Below are 21,267 nucleotides of genomic sequence, written 5' to 3' on the forward strand. Positions count from 1 at the left end.
TTACAAAATGAATGCAGTCTTTACCCTTCAGTGCTCACAAGCACTTTGATTATATCTTACCTCAGGAACATATATATTGACATACTGTTCCCAGCTTACCTGTAATCAGTTTCTTATAAGACTATTCTCTGATATATACCCAAAATATGTAAAACTATCATAAATTTTACGCTTTCAAAGCAGTTATTTAATATAGATGCATGGGTTGATTTTGTTTGGTTGTCTTCTTTATAAACAGAATTTTGTTAACAAATATGATGAGGAATTGTAGTCCTCCCATTGAACTTTTACAATGGCTGTTCATATGATATGATATCATATGTACCCGTATATTGAATCATTTAAATTTTTATATGTATGAACTTGTTGATTTTTGATAATTTAAAAAAAAAAAAACAAATTTAAGCCTTTGTCTTTCATTTGAACTTTGAACTTCTACTTTAAGCAACTTTGGATGTACGAACATGAGACAACAGTTACAATATCCCTGAAACAGGAACTGTTTACCTTCCAACCTTAGTTCACTCTTGGTTTCTGATGAGGTAGAGGTGGCCTAATCTTTAATTTTCTGTAGTGTTTTGTGGTTTTCTTTTATTCTGACCATGGTGGTGTCTTATAATCTTTATGGTTTTTGATTGCATGATCTTGTCTCCTTTTTTTATATATAAACTGTGCAATATTAGCCGTTTAAGGTGGATGAATAAATTATAGAATTAGATATGTACATCAACCTGAAAGAGTTTAAGTGTTGTAGCCAGTACCGAGGAATGAAATGATTCTTTTTATTAAGAACCGTCCCGCCAATTTTGGTAAGAAATTGCAGACCAATTTCATAATAAAATGAAAATATGAATGGGACTCTGTAGACTCCCTCTGTGGCAAAACCAATGACAGAACAACAGGAGTCACTCTTCTTATGAAAATCAATACTAAGGAGAACAACAGGAGTCACTCTTCTTATGAAAATTAATACTAAGGAGAACAACAGGAGTCACTCTTCTTATGAAAATCAATAGTAAAACATGCTGTTGACGATACTGATTGTAAGCTTTTTCTGAATAAAACAATCCTAGATTTTAAAGAAAAAGGTTGTTAAACAGTGTTATTAGAAATATACAGGCAAATAAATACACGATGTTTTATGTTCATTATTTATAAAGATGATTGCATTAGTAGCTTTTGAAACTGAAATTTAGCGAATATTAATCTTTGCTGCATATTGATAAAAAATATTGGAAAAAATCATGTACCGGTACATACAAAATCTAAACATCCTTTAGGTCACCAATTTTTGTCGAGCCTGCGTCTTTTGTCACAGAAAGTTCGACATAGGGATAGTGATCCGGCGGCAGCGGCGTTAGCTAACTTCTTAAAAGCTTTATATTTTAGAAGCTAGAAAACCTGGATGATTCATACTTTGTATATAGATGCCTTATGTTACGAAGTTTCCGTCTGTCATATCATATGAGATATGACTCATATGTCCATTGTCCTTGACCTCATTTTCATAATTCAGTGACTACTCGTAAAAAAAGTCAACATTTTTTAATGTTAATTTCTTTCTTTTTATGAGTAATAGGATAACTATATTTAGTATGTGCGAACCTTGTAAGGCCCTCATGCCCGTCAGACAATTTTCATTTGACCTCGACCTCATTTCATGGATCAGTGAACAAGGTCAAGTCCATATATCAGATACTATAAGCAGTAGGTCTACTATATTTGATATATGGAATGATTGTAAGGTGTGCATGTCCAACTGGTAGGTGTCATCTGACCTTGATCTCATTTTCATGGTTCAGTAGTCAAGTTTTTGAGTTTTGGTCTTTTTTTTCCAATACTATATGCAATAGGTCAACTATATTTGGTGTATGGAAATATTTTATGATGTACATGTCAGTCTCGCAGGTTTTATTTGACCTTGACCTCATTTTCACGGTTCATTTCTCAGTGTTAAGTTTTGTTTTTCTTCAACTATAAGCAATAGATCAACTATATTTGTTGTATGGAAGGATTGTAAGGTGTATATGTCTGTCTTGCAGGTATCATCTGACCTTTACCTCATTTTCATGGTTCATTGGTCAATGTTAAGTTTTCTTGGTTAAGACTGTTTCTTAGAAACTATAAGCAGTAGGTCAACTATGTTTGGTTTATTGAATGATTGTAAGGTGTACATGTATTTCTGGTTTGGTTTATCTGACCTTGACCTCATTTTCGTGGATCATGTTAAGTTTGTGTGTTACTTGTAGTAAAGCTTTATATTTAGGACTATTAACATAAAATAAATGATTAGTAAAGAAGGCGAGACATTTCAGCGTGTGAACTCTTGTTGGAGTATTCTACATAGTCATTAGCATGTTACAAATTCCAAAAATAAACCTATTTTTCCATCTAAGTTTTCGAGTAAACCAGTCTCCTCTTGTCATGTGAACTTTCAATATAGAAATATTGTCTTTTTGTGAATATAATGATTTAAAAATGTTGTGTCTGTGCAGGTTCAAAAATAAAAGGTAAATATTTTTACAAAGTAGGTTATCCGTATAAAGATTTTTATTATTTTTGTTCAATTTTAAGAAAAGGTCATCTCGATTTCTGTACATGTATAAGTGATCTTCTCGATCTATTCACATTCATCAGGATAAGGTCAGTTTGAATTTGCTTAGTACATTACATTGTAACTTAAATTTCAAAAGTGTTATTTTTTGCTGCATATCAATTGATTCCTATTGGTATTTTCTCCCTGAACTTCTATGTAATAGCTACATACATATACAGATATTTGGCATGTTCCAGAGAGGAATACAGCCAGTAGAAAAATCATGGAATTTAATTGCAAAGCAACATTTTAAACCAATTTTAAATTAACACAAAGCTCCTTTAGTCTGTTGTACTCATTGTTTGCTATTTTTTAGAGCGAAATGATAACATTATATGGAAATTTTGTTTTTATTTCAATTAATTTTTATTGTTACTATTTACCAGAACTTTTTCTAATTAATTTAAATTAATAGCGTCCTTGCTCATTGAGTTTTCAGTATAACAGGGGAGGTAATATTTTGACACTAGATTTTCCACTGCACTGTGGTAAAAAATTACACACATCCAATGAGAAAAGTCTCCAAATCATCATTCATTCAAAGTTTGAAGATTTGGCTTTGTGTCTTCAAAACAGAAAAAAAAGTCAGAAAAAGGGCTGCTTCTAAAAAGCCATGTTTTTACAGAAAAAACAAAGTGAGAAATTTTATTAAGGATGTTTCATGTGTTATTTCACCAAGATGAAGTTTGGTTTAGATTGACCAAATCATTAAAAATCAATGCATCATGGATGTCGTGATTCAGCCAATTTTGTAGCTAGTCTCAAAGTTTTATGCCCCCGCCGTAGCAGAGAGGGCAATAAGTTTTACTCTTGTCCGTCCGTACATCCCAAAGTTGGTTTCCATCCGCTTAAGTTTGCCTCAACCAAATGTTATGAAACTTATACAAAATGCTTATTTCTGACCATACTTTCAATAATTATTTTGTTATCTTCATTTCCATAATCTCACTGTAAAATTTCATTTCTATTGCCAAAAGATGGAGAATTTTGCAATATTGTTGCAAATTATTTTGATATTTCAATTGAAGAGACTCAAGATTTTTTTACATCTTTTTTTTTCCAATTACTGTTAAATAGCAATATAATGGGGAATATACAAATAAATTTATTGCAGAAAATGTTCAGGTAAGAATTATGCAATTTTGTTTATTGCTTCGACCAAATTACAGATAATTGTAATTTAAATATACCTTAATTATTAACTTATGTCAGATGATTATGACACTGTTTTTAACAGTTATTGAGGTGAAGATTTTGTGTATTCAATTAGATGTTTAATAAACTGAATACACAAATTATTGACCTCAATAACAGTATGATTATCAACTGTCATGATATATTAATATAACTGTGGTCAATTAAGACTGCATTTGATTGGAGTTTAATCCAATTAATACTTACACCTTTGAGTGTAATTGTTTGAAAATCGTGGCAGCTGTAAATCATACTTGTAATGTATCAATATTCTTATTTGCCTAATGCAAGAATGGGAATAATAGCATTTCAAAAAAGTGTGGGAATCAACTCATATCAATACACATCTTGAACTAATTTTATTCAATGGCTTACAGGAACATAAAATACTGATAAAACACTTTCATTATTCTTATCAGCTGCTTGAACTTGATAAAACACATTTTCCACATTAATTAATAGATGTGAATTAATATAAATTTTGATTCACAAAGGAACTATATGCAAGTGTATATCTAAAATAAAGAAGTTGTTCGCCCAACCTTTTCTTAATTTAAGGACAAATAACATATTAAAAGTTGGCAGTTGATGATTAAAATGGTGTATAAAGTTTCTGAAAGTCATAGAAACACAAAATAATTTTCATGACATGTCTTCAACTTAGAACTTTGCACCATCTCCAAATCCGGAGTGATCACATAGATCCAGCATGGCTGAATCAAAAAATGAACACCATAATATGATTTCCATTTAGTTCAATGACATATATTACCAAGTCATCTCAGAAAAAAAATTTGGTTGAATGTTTGAAACCATGACTACCATCAAGTGTGATAACAGATCAATCAGAATCTACCACAACGATAAAGTTATTTATTATTTGTTTTATTGGGAAATTTTGTGGTTTGAATTTTTCAGCAGTAAAGAACCCGAATTTCTCTTTTATTTTATAGATGAAATGAAAATTCATAGGACTCAATTTGAACATATGCTCTACCAAAATAAAAATGACATAAAAACAGACCACACAAACTACCCAACATCCGACTCCTACAAGTAGAGGAAACTCCAAAACAGGTTGACAGGTTTTTATACGACCGCAAAAAAATTTTTGTGGTCGTATATTGGTATGACGTTGGCGTCGTCGTCGTCCGAAGACGCATTAGTTTTCGCACTCTAACTTTAGTTTAAGTGAATGGATCTCTATGAAATTTTACCATAAGGTTCAATACCACAAAAGGAAGGTGGGGATTGATTTTGGGGGTTATGGTACCAACAGTTAAGGAATTAGGGGCCAAAAATAAGCATTTTCTAGTTTCCAGACAATAACTGTGGAACGGTGTATGGATCTCTTTGAAATTATACTACAAGTTTCCATACCACAAAGGGATGGTTAGGATTTGCTTTGGGGGGTTATTGCTCAAACCGTTTAAGAATTAGGGGCAAAAAAGGGGGAAAAACAAGGTTGTCCTCATTAATGGACAAATACTTTAGTAAAAAACTTAATTTAAAGCAGTGTAAGGGAGATAAATCAAATACATCATTGAAATTATCTCCCTTACACTGCTTTTAAATTATGTATAAAGTTAATGAACAATTAAGATAATTTAAAACAGTGTAAGGGAGGTAATCCAAATACAACGTTTTGGTTACTTCCCTTACACTGCTTTTAAATTATGTTTAAAGAAATGCATATTTATAAAGGAAGACCAGTATGGTGCATTAGATTTGTAAAATCTTTGACCACATTTATTTATTTGTTATGCCGAATCTAACCGTGTATTTAGATTTTTAATTTTGGGTCCAGTTTTCAAATTGGTCTACATTAAGGTCCAAAGGGTCCAAAATTAAACTTTGTTTGATTTTAACAAAAATTGAATATATGGGGTTCTTTGATATGCTGAATCTAAACATGTATTTAGATTTTTGATTTTTGGCCCAGTTTTCAAGTTGGTCCAAATTGGGGTCCAAAATTAAACTTAGTTTGATTTCAACAAAAATTGAATATATGGGGTTCTTTGATATGCTGAATCTAACCATGTATTTAGATTTTTTATTTGTGGACCCCACTATCAAATTGGTTCATATTGAGGTCAAAAGGGTCCAAAATTAAACTTTGTTTGATTTCATCAAAAATTGAATTATTAGGGTTCTTTGATATGCCAAATCTAACCGTGTATTTAGATTTTTAATTTTGGGTCCCGTTTTTTAAATTGGTCTACATTAAGGTCCAAAGGGTCCAAAATTAAACTTAGTTTGATTTTAACAAAAATTGAATTCTTGGGGTTCTTTGATATGCTGAATCTAAACATGTGTTTAGATTTTTGATTATGGGCCCAGTTTTCAAGTTGGTCCAAGTTGGGGTCCAAAATTAAACTTTGTTTGATTTCAACAAAAATTGAATATATGGGGTTCTTTGATATGCTGAATCTAAACATGTACTTAGATTTTAGATTTTTGGCCCAGTTTTCAAGTTGATCCAAATTGGGGTCCAAAATTAAACTTTGTTTGATTTCAACAAAAATTGAATATATGGGGTTCTTTGATATGCTGAATCTTACCATGTATTTAGATTTTTTATTTGTGGGCCCGCTATCAAATTGGTTCATATTGAGGTCAAAAGGGTCCAAAATTAAACTTTGTTTGGTTTCATCAAAAATTGAATTATTAGGGTTCTTTGATATGCCAAATCTAACCGTGTATTTAGATTTTTAATTTTGTGTCCCGTTTTTTAAATTGGTCTACATTAAGGTCCAAAGGGTCCAAAATTAAACTTAGTTTGATTTTAACAAAAATTGAATTTTTGGGGTTCTTTGATATGCTGAATCTAAACATGTGTTTAGATTTTTGATTATGGGCCCAGTTTTCAAGTTGGTCCAAGTTGGGGTCCAAAATTAAACTTTGTTTGATTTCAACAAAAATTGAATATATGGGGTTCTTTGATATGCTGAATCTAAACATGTATTTAGATTTTAGATTTTTGGCCCAGTTTTCAAGTTGGTCCAAATTGGGGTCCAAAATTAAACTTTGTTTGATTTCAACAAAAATTGAATATATGGGGTTTTTTGATATGCTGTATCTTACCATGTATTTAGATTTTTTATTTGTGGGCCCGCTATCAAATTGGTTCATATTGAGGTCAAAAGGGTTTAAAATTAAACTTTGTTTGATTTCATCAAAAATTGAATTATTGGGGTTCTTTGATATGCCAAATCTAACCGTGTTTTTAGATTTTTAATTTTGGGTCCCGTTTTTTAAATTGGTCTACATTAAGGTCCAAAGGGTCCAAAATTAAACTTAGTTTGATTTTAACAAAAATTGAATTCTTGGGGTACTTTGATCTGCTGAATCTAAACATGTACTTAGATTTTAGATTTTTGGCCCAGTTTTCAAGTTGGTCCAAATTGGGGTCCAAAATTAAACTTTGTTTGATTTCAACAAAAATTGAATATATGGGGTTCTTTGATATGCTGAATCTTACCATGTATTTAGATTTTTTATTTGTGGGCCCGCTATCAAATTGGTTCATATTGAGGTCAAAAGGGTCCAAAATTAAACTTTGTTTGGTTTCATCAAAAATTGAATTATTAGGGTTCTTTGATATGCCAAATCTAACCGTGTATTTAGATTTTTAATTTTGGGTCCCGTTTTTTTAAATTGGTCTACATTAAGGTCCAAAGGGTCCAAAATTAAACTTAGTTTGATTTTAACAAAAATTGAATTTTTGGGGTTCTTTGATATGCTGAATCTAAACATGTGTTTAGATTTTTGATTATGGGCCCAGTTTTCAAGTTGGTCCAAGTTGGGGTCCAAAATTAAACTTTGTTTGATTTCAACAAAAATTGAATATATGGGGTTCTTTGATATGCTGAATCTAAACATGTATTTAGATTTTAGATTTTTGGCCCAGTTTTCAAGTTGGTCCACATTGGGGTCCAAAATTAAACTTTGTTTGATTTCAACAAAAATTGAATATATGGGGTTCTTTGATATGCTGTATCTTACCATGTATTTAGATTTTTTATTTGTGGGCCCGCTATCAAATTGGTTCATATTGAGGTCAAAAGGGTCCAAAATTAAACTTTGTTTGATTTCATCAAAAATTGAATTATTGGGGTTCTTTGATATGCCAAATCTAACCGTGTTTTTAGATTTTTAATTTTGGGTCCCGTTTTTTAAATTGGTCTACATTAAGGTCCAAAGGGTCCAAAATTAAACTTAGTTTGATTTTAACAAAAATTGAATTCTTGGGGTACTTTGATCTGCTGAATCTAAACATGTGTTTAGATTTTTGATTATGGGACCAGTTTTCAAGTTTGTGCAAGTTGGGATCCAAAATTAAACTTTGTTTGATTTCAACAAAAATTGAATATATGGGGTTCTTTGATATGCTGAATCTAACCATGTATTTTGATTTTGGACATTGGACCATAATAGGTAAATTAAAAAAATTGAAGTTCTTAGACCACTTTCTCTCTGTGTCAGAAACCTATGCTGTGTCAAATATTTAATCACAATCCAAATTCAGAGCTGTATCAAGCTTGAATGTTGTGTCCATACTTGCCCCAACTGTTCAGGGTTCGACCTCTGCGGTCGTATCAAGCTGCGCCCAGCGAAGCATTTTATTTTCTGATTTTTCAGGGTATATACCTCTTACACTTCCTATAGTTTTTACGATAACAGCCAAATTTTCATGGTGGATACATCTTGTCATGCTGGTCATTTTGCAATTTACACTTTTAATCTAGCTTTTAGGGTCTTTGAAACAATGGCAAGGAAATGCCAATATTAAAGGTAAAAATCTAAGTTTCATGGGAATTAACTTAAAAAAAAGGTGTTTTCAGGGTAGAAGGAACTTCTTGTGGAGACCATTATTACCCTGTCAGTTTTTCTCTAATTGTTCTAGTATTAAAGATATTAGCCAAAAATAGTTTTACTCCTATGTTTTATTTTTAGACACAGCGTCCGTGTGGTTGATCAACCTGGACAAAAATATTTGTCCATGTATAATAAATCATTTCAAAATTCCGGTCAACACCTCTCATGGGAGATATACCTATAAATCTGGATAGCTGGCAGGTCTGCACTCATTGTCGTGCTAAGAAAATCCCCACTAATTATTCAAAGTATCTGAAAACAGGTATGTGTCCAACAGATCCAAAAAGTGATATGTTACAACTCATAACTGTCAAACTGTTGGCCAAATGTGAAGTCATTCTGTTCAGTGGATTTTGAGAAAAATGTGACCAAAATATTCATAGGACAATGGATGGATGGAAGGACAAGGGGATTGCAATATACCCCCTCTTTTAAGGGTGTTTAATATAATAAGATGTGGTATGAATGCCAATTCTACCAGAGTGTGCATAACTTGGAAGTAAGCAACTTTAGGTCACTGCCATGCCTTCAACAATGAGCAAAACCCACACCGAATAGTCTGCAATGAAAGACCCAGACAGGACAAAATGAGCAACAATTCATATGAGAAAGGCCTATAATGCCAGCTGAAAGCCAATAACAACAAATAAATAAACCATGTTTTCCCAAAGACTAAAGTGGTACACATCTAAAGATTAAATGTCTAGAGGTCACAAACACTCAGAGAACAGCATTACCTTGTGCACACCAAAATATAAGTAAATAGATAAGTCTGTATTTAACTATTAAGCTTGTGTCTATTAATCATCAGCTTTGAATTCCAAATGTGTATTCAAATGGGCGAAAATAACTTTTGTTGATACTTTTTGTGAAATCTGGAATTTTATTCTATTTTAATGTCCATAATCGAAAGGCTTTGTCCTTTCACAATACCAATTAGTTAATTTTTTTTTACCTAATTCCAGTTTGAACACATCTCTAACTTAATTATTGATTCTTGTCAATTAAGATTGAAGCAAAGCTGGGTTTGAACTTAGTCTCAAAGATGACAGGCTATTGATTCCTGTAGCTAGACTTCTTAGACTACTCAGCTACCGAGGGCCCTATACCGGTATCAGATATAAAATATACACTGTATTAGTAGTTTTCATGATGAGCTAAAAGTTGTATAAATGATATCTTATGATAATATATGACGGATTTATTAATAGTAAATTTTTATTTGCTTGACTACACTATCATATATGCTGCTGATTAAATAAATCCTTGCCCATAACAATTTGTTGTTAGCTTCTGCGTCATTTGGTTTCTGGTGGAGAATTCTCATTGGAAATCGTACCACATCTTCTTATTTTTATATTTATAGTCTTTCAGGCTACTTCCTCTATTGAAAGTGAAAAAAGTGATTATCCTGATAATAAGAACAGTTTATTTTTATGAAAACTTGTACAAATTATTTACAATATTATAATACACATAATAATTTCAATAAACATTTACCATAATAGTTAAACATAAATATATCTTATAACAGCTATACAAAGATTTAAAAACCTAATTGGAAATGTATGCATCATGATCCCTTAATTGGAACAATAAATATTCTTATTTTTACTATTCTTGTATGAAAGAGGCTGATTACATAATTATCCTAAGGAGGTAGATGGGAAGGATATTCAAACACTTCAAAAGACAAATACAAAAGACTTACTGAATAAATACAAAAATAAAACCTCCAGCATTAATGGGCCCATAAAGCCAAAACATATACAGAGGCCATACAAAGACCATGTCTCCAAATAATTCAGAGTATAGAGAGCCCTAGGACATTTTCCAATACAATTATCAATTTGAAATTATTAACTTTTGTAAAATTCTCTTCCAGCTTATATCATGTATATTGTTACCTGCATGATCATGAGAAGAACTGTACTAAATCTCTCCAAAATTATATTGTAACCTGCATGATCATGAGAACTGTACTAAATCTCTCCCCAGCTTATATTGTAACCTGCATGATCATGAGAACTGTACTAAATCTCTCCCAGCTTATATTGTAACCTGCATGATCATGAGAACTACTAAATCTCTCCCCACTTATATTGTAACCTGCATGGTCATGAGAACTGTACTTAACCTCTCCTAGCTTATATTGTAACCTGCATGATCATGAGAACTGTACTAAATCTCTCCCAGCTTATATTGTAACCTGCATGATCATGAGAAGAACTGTACTAAATCTCTCCCAGCTTATATTGTAACCTGCATGATCATGAGAACTATACTAAATCTCTCCCAGCTTATATTGTAACCTGCATGATCATGAGAACTGTACTAAATCTCTCCCAGCTTATATTGTAACCTGTATGATCATGAGAACTTTACTAAATCTCTCCCAGCTTATATTGTAACCTGCATGATCATGAGAACTGTACTAAATCTCTCCCAGCTTATATTGTAACCTGCATGATCATGAGAACTGTACTAAATCTCTCCCAGCTTATATTGTAACCTGCATGACCATGAGAAGAACTGTACTAAATCTCTTATAATAATCAACAATAGACAACAAAATCACAAAACTTGAGAACAGTGAAACATTTGACATCAAGGAGCATCATAATTGAATTTCAACATATTGTCAACCAATAAAGAGCTGAAAAAACAAACAACCATTTGGTTAAATTTTAGCATACATAAGCTAAGAACAAGAAACTGACATATCAGCAAGGACCATGGTTGAGAGGAAAAGAAACAAATAGTTTACAATGCTGCAAACAAAGCTATACAGGTTCATGGTATATCAATTTTCATAAATGTTGACAACAGGAATTGATAAATAGTATAAAACTTTGTTAAAATTCAAACACTTTGTATTTTGGGTGCCACTTAGAAAATGATAGCTGACCAATAATTTATGACAACAGGAATCAATTTAGAATAGCATATTATACCCTTATATCAATTATTTTGGGATCCTAACATAAAAATACGTTTCTCAAAATTTGTGATTTTTTCAAAAAAAAGTACATTTTGAACACAATTTTTGTTATTTTAGACACCTAGGATCAATTTAGCATAGCATATTATAATCCATTATTACATTGGTAGCAATGAATTACATTGATTTCCCAGTCAAATAAAAACTGATAATTTCACATGTGAAATAAATGTGGTTACTGTAAATTCAGAAATTATTGCGATGTTTTTATTATTGCGAAAAATGCGACAGGGTTATAATCGCAATAATTAAAACTCGCATTTTGAAATTTTTTATATGAATTAAACAGGATTTTTCTCAATATCGCAAAAATTAAAATCGCATTTTAGTCTAAAATGACAAAATCGCAATAATAAATGCACGCAATAATTTCTGAATTTACAGTATTTCACTCTATGACGTCATACAACAATAGGCATTGTCAAGACGTCGATAACGTTGGATCAAAACAAATTGTGAATGCGTAGAAAAAAGATATAGTTCCTTACATTTTCTACATTAATTTTATTAAAAAAAGCCATTTCCCAATGTAATAAAAAGAATAATTAATCAAAGAATTCAAATATCGAAAAATATTCAACTCATGACCGAACAACACTGATAATTAACTCATGCGCTACACGCATTCGTGAATTAATGTGTTGTTCGGTCACTCGTTGAATATTTTTCTCTATTTGAATTCTTCGATTAGTTATTCTATAATTAATTTGTTGAAATCCTAGCACAAATGTAGGTTTCTAAAAAAAACTAGCGATTTTTTATCAAAATCAAACTTTTTATAATACAGCCAATTCCCCAATATCCTACCCCCTCCCCCTTTTTAGTCATGTTAACATCTCATAAGGTTACATTTTGATATCAAGAATCAATTTGGAATACTGTGGATTCATTATTATTCGTTGGATACCAATTTTCGTGGATTTCGTGGATCAACGAATAACAAATTTTCTATAGGCTTATATGCAGACTTCGGCAAAACCACGAAATTAAATATCCATGAACATGTAAGTTTTCCTTATTCACGAAAATTGGTTCCCACGAAAATAAATGAATCCACAGTAGCATGTTATACCTATGTTGAATTTCTATTACGTGGTACAAAAAGATGCTTTTGAAAATTTGATTTTTTAACAAAATTCATCACAATTTTTTTTTAAATTTCACAAAAAGTAAACAGGGACTTTCCTTTTATAGGTATTAACACTGCATAAAAATTATGGAAATCCGTTGAGGCAAGCTTGAATTATTGCAGAATATACATGATAACGAACAGATGGGTTACAATAGGGCACCGCTGACTTATTAGAGAAATAATAATAAAAAAAATGTACATGGTACATTCATAAATAGTATTAAACCCATAAAACAAAAAGTATATATTGTTAAATTACAAATATTTAAAGTATTGCTAACATTAATATTGATTCATATTAATGACTGAGTGTTAGACTGGTTGATTGTTGGTTGCTTAACGTCCAGTGGCAACTATTTCATGCATATTCAGGACGATAGACTGGATTGAAATTAACTAAGTTATAAAATCTAATTATTTTAGTTTATTGTAATGGGCTTTCTTGCAATGGTTGAAACCATACCTTTTCAAAATTCAAGTACACAAATGTGCATATAAAGTGATGATATATCACCTTCCTGCATTTGTCTCTTTAATGACAGAAGTCTTATAAAAAGGGGATCTACAGGGATCACCATGACCTATTTAAGCGTGGCGCTGCGCCACGCTTAAATTTCTAGCACCACGCTAAAATTCCCAGCGCCACACTTTTTTTTATTGTATGCCACACTTGAAAATTTAATTGATTGAGGTAAAATTTCAGATAATTATCCCTAATCCAATTATCATGTCAGTGGCAATTAAGAAATCTAATTATTGTTAATTGGTATGAACATTGCCTCAAGGGATGTACACTGACAGCTGATTATATTATTTACCTGGTTTGTGGTTGAACAAGGAAACGACCAATGAACGATCATGACCCAGTTTCTTCAATTTGAAAAGTAAACATTGTTTGCAAACTACCCATGCTACCGGTATTCCATAAATGCAAATGTATGACTGTACCTTAAATGGAATGTTATATCCTAAATAAATTAATAAAAGCAGTAATCCAGAAAACAAATGAATTGCCTGACCACATGTTCCTTTTGTTGACAATCATGTGGCATGTCACATGTGCTCTTTTAGCGGGAAAATACTGGGGATCACCTAAATAACAGACAACATTGTCTGGTTATTAATAGACAGTTAGATCAACAACTAGGACATGAAGGATAGGAGTGTCATTATCTTAAAACTCATTTAAAGTATGAAAAGTGTAAAACTGGATATATGTTATTCCTTTACATAATTGTATTGGAAAAGAGAGGAGTTAATTTAATAAAATTCTACATAACAAATATGATCAAACTGCTAAATAGGCTAAATTTGGTTGAAATGACTTTGAAATTCTGTGACTAAATATGTTATTTATTTTATTATTAATTTCTTTATCTTTTTTACCATGTGGTTTTCCATAAGACAATTTAAATTAAATCTAAATTGGTCAGAAATCTATTTAAAATAATAAAATTATATAATGCATACTTTATTACATGAAAAGCAATGTTATATGTGGATTCCTCACTTTAATATCCCTGCAATCTAGGAAGCCACATTAGGTGTTTACTTCTCCCTGTTAAATATATATATATGTTCCTACAAGTTCGTTGACCACTAATAATAAATAAGACTAACTACAAAATGTATGTGAGACCCCCCTTTCCAAATTAGCTATAGCTATATATAACAAATACTTGTAAGGCATATAACTTGTAAGGCATATAATTAACAATTTGTGCGCAACTGGAAACAATTCGACAATGCAACACACAATCTCTGATTTGATGAACTTTCTCCCCCACCCTTGAATTTCATTCTGTGGTGAACCCTGGATCTACATTATCAAATTTAACAGAACAGAACCTATACAAATAAAATTTACATATTCATGATATTAGTCAGAAGTTAAAAGAGGTATTCTGTTTAAACACAGTCCATCCTGTATTGCATGCTAAACTCTGGGTCTCAGAAATTAATTACTGATGGTTACTGGTGCTGAACCAATACTTTTTGAAACCCAACCTTTTTCTTTAAATTATACTTGAAATTTATTTTTTTTATCTGAATATGGTGGGTTTTGAACTTTTTTCATTATCATATTCAATGCATTTTTTGGTAAATAAAAATTCTAAATTATGGGTTTTATAGGTCTTAAGATACTCAGATTATAAAAATTCTCTTTTATGACTTGTCTAAAAATAAATCACAATTTTGGGTGTTTTTCATTTTTTTTTACAACTCTTTTTATCTCATGACACTTCCAATCAAACAAATATTTCACTAACAGATTCACTTAAATAATAGTTTACTAAAATGTAGATAAACAAAATCAAAAACCAAAATCTAAACCACATGTATACAAATGAATATTTTGATCTATATATATTCTAATACATCAAAAGTATCAGTAACAGCTTCTTCTACAACCATTTGCTCTTCCATCACTTCCTCATCCTCACTGTCATTATCTGTACTACTTTCACTTTCATCAGGTGATGGTCTCTTTAGAGGCTTCTTCGCTCTTTTAACTTGACCCAGTAACCCATGACCTTTGACAACATGTTTTTGGAATGCCTGCTGATCCTCAAAGCCTTTTTGACAAACTGAACAGGTATATGGTTTGACAGTTCCATCCTGTCCATGGACATTTCTCAAGTGTCTTCTGACACCTGCCGGCTTGCAGAAGACATTATGACAGATAGGGCAAGTTCTTCTCATATGGCTCTCTTTTATATGTTGTCCATGTACTACATGGTTTTTGTAGTTTTCCTCAAATCTAAATTTCTGTTTACAATCAAAACAAAAAAATGATTTTCCTTCTTCATGAATCCTCCTTATATGTCTCCTCATATTAATGACATTTTTTCCACAAAGTTCACAGAAATTGAAAGGTTTTTGCTCTGGAGGCAGGTGCTGCAGTTGATGTTTACGTAGATGTTCAGGACGAAAGAATGCCTTACCGCAGATTGTGCAGATTTCATTTCTCTCCCCAGTATGGGATTTTGTATGACGATAAAGGTGTGCAGATTGACGGAAGCTCTTGTTACAAATGGTACATACAAATGGCTTTGCACCTGAGTGTAAACGCATGTGGTTTTTCAGGTTGTCTTTCCTATTGAAAACTTTTCCACACTCCTCACATGTGAAATTTGTCTGTCTGGTACGGAACAACACTTCTTCTTTTTCTTCTTTGACTTTTATTGTATCGTCTTCAGCTTTATTCAGTGTTTCTAACTTATCAGAATCTCCCTTGGAATTTTCATCAAACATATTTTCTTTAGTTTTACTTTCATCTGCTACATCCATTTCAATTCTTCTATCTTCGTCATTTTTCTCTTCTCTTCCGGGATCCACATCTGTGACATTTTCAGTTGCAGTATATTCTTTCAATTTTTCTGAAGTATTCCCGTCTCCTGACTCTGAGATATTTTCAGTTGTCTCTGGTACAATTATCTTGTCTATGTGTTTGAAATTAATATGTGTCTGTAAAGTTTTTTCATATTTAAACTCTTTTTTACAAATCTTACATGGGAAAGGTCCAATAAGGTGTGTTTTTTTATGGAGTTTATAGGAGGTCTCCCGAAAAAAGCTCTTGTAACAGATCTCACACGTAAAATTCTTTTCATCAGAATGAATCAAAATGTGCTCTTTAAGATGTTGCATTGTTAAAAATAGTTTATGACAATTTCCACACTGAAAATTACGAGGCCTATTGGCATGCTGACCTTCAAAGTGAATTTTCAATTTTTCTTCAGTATCAAACCTCCGTCTACACATTTCACATTGATAAGGCCTTTCAGCATGTACCATCATATGTTTCTCATACTCTTTTGTAGTTATATAACCCTTACCACATAAACTGCAAAGAAACTTCTTTTGTGCAACATGCTGCAATCTGACATGATTTCGAGCTGAGTGAAGTAACGTAAATCTTGCATCACATACTTTACAACTATACCATATCTTTTCCCCAATAATTAAAGTCTCTATCTTGTCTATAGTTTTATCATTTCTAGGTGGTTCTGTGGTAGATTTTGTAAATACCAAATGTATTCGTTTCTTGCCCGTGCTTGAGGGTATGAATATCTTCTGGCTTTCATTTCCTCCATTAAACTTTATTTCTATACTGCTCATTATCAATTATCTTCTTTCAAACTATGCAGGAATGCTTTGTCTGTAAAAGAATAGAAAAAACATCTAGTTCTCATACACATGAATCCATGATACAGTCAAAAACTAATAAAAATAAATGGGGAATGTGTCCCCATGGACACCGATGATGACCCCTCTTGCATACAACATTATAAAAGAACATAACTCAAGAACGGTAAAAGTGACGCTTCCCAAATTGGTACTTGACCTGAGTTTTGTGGTAATAAGCATTAAGTATAAGTTTCATAACATTTGGTTGATGCAAACTAAAGTTTGAGATCGGAAACAAAAAATTCCGCAATTTTTCCATTTGTAAAGGGGCATAACTCTATAATGGTAAAAGTGACGCCAACAAAATTCAAATTGGATATGTGTATTGTGGTAATAAGCATTGTCTATAAGATTCATAGGGTTTAGTTGAGGCAAACTAAATTTAGAAAACGGAAACTAAAAAATCAGCAATTTTTCCATTTGTAAAGGGGCATAACTCTAGAATGGTAAAAGTGGCGCAACCAACATTCAAAATTGATCTGTGTTTTGTGAAAATAAGCATTGTGTATAAGTGTCATAGCATTTGGTTGAGGCAAACTTAAGTGAGAGAACTGAAACAAAAATTCAGCAATTTTTCCATTTGTAAAGGGGCATAACTCTAGAACAATAATAGTGACACCCCCAAAATTCAAAATTGATCTGTGTTTAGTAGTAATAAGCATTGTGTATAAGTTTAATAACATTTGGTAGAGGCTAACTATAGTTAGAGAACGGAAACAAAAAAATCAGCAATTTTTACCTTTGTAAAGGGGCATAACTCTAGAACGGTTAAAGTGACACCACCAAAATTCAAACTTGATCTGTATTTTGTAGTAATGAGCATTGTATATAAATTTTATAGCATTTGGTTGAGGCAAACTAAAGTTAGAGAACAGAAACAATAAATTTAGCAATATTTCCATTTATAAAGGAACATAATCATACTCTAGAACAATACAACTACAAGTGACACCCCGAAAATTCAAACTTGATCAGTATTTTGTGGTAATAAGCATTGTGTATATAAGTATCATAGCATTTGGTAGAGGCAAAGTTAAGTTAGAGAATGGAAACAAAAATTCAGCAAATTTTCCATTTGTAAAGGGGCATAACTCTAGAACGGTTAAAGTGACGCCACCAAAAATCACACTTGATCTGTATTTTGTGGTAATAACCATTGTGTATAAGTTTCATAATATTTGGTAGAGGCAATCTAAAGTTAGAGAACGGAAACCAACTTTGGGATGGAGGTACGTACGGACGGACATACAGACGGACAAGGGTAAAACTAAATGCCCTCTCCTCTACAACGTGGGCATAAAAAGAGTGCATATACTGAACTGTCTCCCTTTGCCTTAATACTGTGGATTCATTTATTTTCATGGGATATGAATTTTCGTGGAATTAGGAAATATTGTATTTTCATGGATATTTTTGATCTCATGGTTTTGCCAAAGTCTGCACACAAGCCAATAGAAAATGTGTACCTTGTTAATCATTTAGATTCATGTTTCACATTTACCGTGCCACGAAATCTACAAAAATTGGTATCCCACGATTGCCATAATAATGAATCTACAGTAATTATGGTTGAATGTTTATGCTGAAAATCTTTTAGATTAAGGTCTTACTTCAGGTACATTTTTGTACATGTACAATGTATTACTGTACATAAACTGAAAATTGTAATCATTGATCCATGAAAAAAAAGGACAAGGTTGGATTATCCCTATCAGACTGGCCTGTACTTCTACACAATTATTTTATACACTAAATAAAATGCTTCACCAAGCGCAGCCTGATACGACTGCAGAGATCAAACCCTGAACAGTTCGGGCAAGTTTGGACACAATATTCAAGCTTGATGTATATACTGTCTGAATTTGGATTGTGATCAAGTTTTTGACATAATATAGGTTTCTGACACAAAATAAATGTGGTCAAAGATCTTAAAAATTTCAAATGGGACATTTAATTTACCTAGTATGGTCTGATATCCAAAATCTAACAACATGGTCATATTCAGCACATAAAAAAAACACCAAAAATTTAATTTTAGTTGAAATCAAACACAGTTTAATTTTGGACCCTTCAAACCTTAATATGGACTAATGTGAAAACAGGGCCCAAAATAAAAAATCTAAATGCACAATAACATTCAGCATATTATAGAGCTGCAATAATTCAGTTTCAACTTTAATTTTGGACTCTTTGAACCTCAATGTAGACCATTTAAAAATGGGGCCCAATATCCAAAATAGTAATACAAGGTTAGAACCCCCTAAAATTAAAGACTTTAAATTAATCCCATTGAAATTGGTTAAAAGATTAGTATTTATTTTCAATTGAAGATTTCTTGCTATTGCGCAATACTGTGCAATTGAAGATTTCTTGCTATTGCGCAATACTGCGCAATTGAAGATCTCTTGCTATTGCACAATCCTGTGATATTGCCCAATAATGTGCTATTGTGCAATACTGTGCTATTGCGCAATACTGTGCAATTGAAGATTTCTTGCTATTGCGCAATTATATAACTGTGCAATTGAAGATTTCCTGCTATTGCGCAACAGAAGATTTCTTGAAATTGTGCAATACTGCGCAATTGAAGATTTCTTGCTATTGCGCAATACTGTGCAATTGAAGATTTCATGCTATTGCGCAATACTGTGCAATTGAAGATTTCTTGCTATTGCGCAATACCAAAGTTTTTAAGACAGAATAACAAAGAACTAGAAAATGCTGTACTGCATAATTTTCCCTATACATCAAGTATTTTTTTTAAATTGCTCAGTCAGTGACTTGCATCTTTGCAGGCCCAGTGGCAAAACAGATAACATGAGAACAACAGAAAAGTCATTCTTCTTATGAAAAAGTCCAAAAAAATCAATAGTAAAACAATACTTGTAACGATACTGATTTAAAGTTATTTAAAAACAAATCACTGACTGACCTAAGGGGGCTGCTCCAGTCATGCTTCAGTGATTCAGTGGCCCCCCCCTGGATCCGCCTATGTATAAAAAGACAACATACATGACATATATTGATTACAAAAATTGGAAAAATCAAGTACATGTACATACAAAATCTAAAGATCACCAGTAATGGAGTGTTCCACATAGTAAGCCTCATAGTCTTTAGCATGTTACAATTTCCCATAATATACCCATTTTTGACATCTAAGTTTTCGAGTACACCGGTCTGCTTTTTTAATGCAATTTTTCAATATAAAAATATTGTCTTTTCGTGAATATAACCATTTAAAAGTTGTGTTGTGCAGGTTAAAAAATTAAAGAAAAATATTTTTACAAAGTAGTTTATCCGTTTTTACTACAATGTATATCATTGTATATCTTTGAATTTGTAGAATTTTAAAAAAAGGTTGTTAGATTTCTTTGCATGTATTTGCAATGTTCTCAATCTATTCACATTCAATGTTTACATTAGGATAAGTTCTGTTTAAATATACTTAGTAACTTAATTTCAAAAGTGTTTATCTTTGCTGAATATCAATCGATTCCACTGGATTTTCCCCCTAAACTTCTCTGATCTACATGATCTAGCTGCACACATTTACAGATTATTGGCATGTTCCAGAGAGGTTAACAGCCAGTAGAAAAATAAATTGAAGTTGGTACTCCAGGAATTTATTCACATAGCAATAAAAACCAGTTTTACACAAAGCTCCAATAGCCTGCTGTACTCGTTGTTTGCAATCTTTAATGAAGGTGGTAACATTATACGGAAACTTTGTTTTCTATTCAATCTATTTTTATTGTGACTATTTGACTAGCTGTGGAACCGTAGCTCTCGTCCTTATGATATTTTTGGACAATTTGATGACCATAGACTCAGTATCATACATGTAGAGTATGCAAAAGTAAAAAAAATATCACAATTATGGACCTCAGGCTAAGACTAGGAGCTATGGTTCTGCAGCTACTATTTTACCAGAACAATTTCCTCTAACTTTATAATTAATAACGTGCTTACTAAAACGGAAGATCAAGTTTTCAGTGTTTGCAGGGGAGGTAATATTTTGGCACTAGATTTCCCACTGAGGTCTATCTGACTGATACTAACTTTGCAACCTTGCTGGCAAACTACTCGTAAAGTTCAGAACAGCTACTGGCTCATCTTTTAAAGTGCACAAATTGATGGCGTAGTTAAAATATTTTTTTGTGATCGAAATCGCCAAAAATAGTTAATAAGTATACATTTCATAATATAATTTCTGATGAAACTTCCCTCCAACTGAAAACGGAAACATTTACAATCATGTAATGTGATTACAATAAC

General features: G+C 32.0%; 2 protein-coding genes across 2 annotated transcripts in view; both read right to left on the reverse strand.

The window, feature by feature from the left end:
- The window catches only part of LOC127701844 (uncharacterized), a 347,060-nt gene that overhangs the window by 209,154 nt on the left and 116,639 nt on the right, over positions 1-21,267 (reverse strand). The window lies entirely within an intron of this gene.
- Positions 14,143-21,227, reverse strand: LOC127701835 (zinc finger protein 184-like). The gene is made up of 2 exons (XM_052205808.1): positions 21,052-21,227; positions 14,143-16,960 (listed from the first exon to the last, which is right to left on the reverse strand). The coding sequence occupies exon 2, from the start codon at positions 16,918-16,920 to the stop codon at positions 15,163-15,165; it is 1,758 nt and encodes a 585-aa protein (XP_052061768.1). The 5' UTR covers positions 16,921-16,960; positions 21,052-21,227; the 3' UTR covers positions 14,143-15,162.

The sequence above is a fragment of the Mytilus californianus genome, unplaced genomic scaffold, assembly GCF_021869535.1.
Source record: "Mytilus californianus isolate M0D057914Y unplaced genomic scaffold, xbMytCali1.0.p SCAF_5, whole genome shotgun sequence".
Taxonomy (NCBI): Eukaryota; Metazoa; Mollusca; class Bivalvia; order Mytilida; family Mytilidae; genus Mytilus; species Mytilus californianus.

Excerpts from the sequence above, each read along its gene's own strand:
- LOC127701835 (XM_052205808.1), bottom strand. The coding sequence starts at position 16,920 with ATGAGCAGTATAGAAATAAAGTTTAATGGAGGAAATGAAAGCCAGAAG.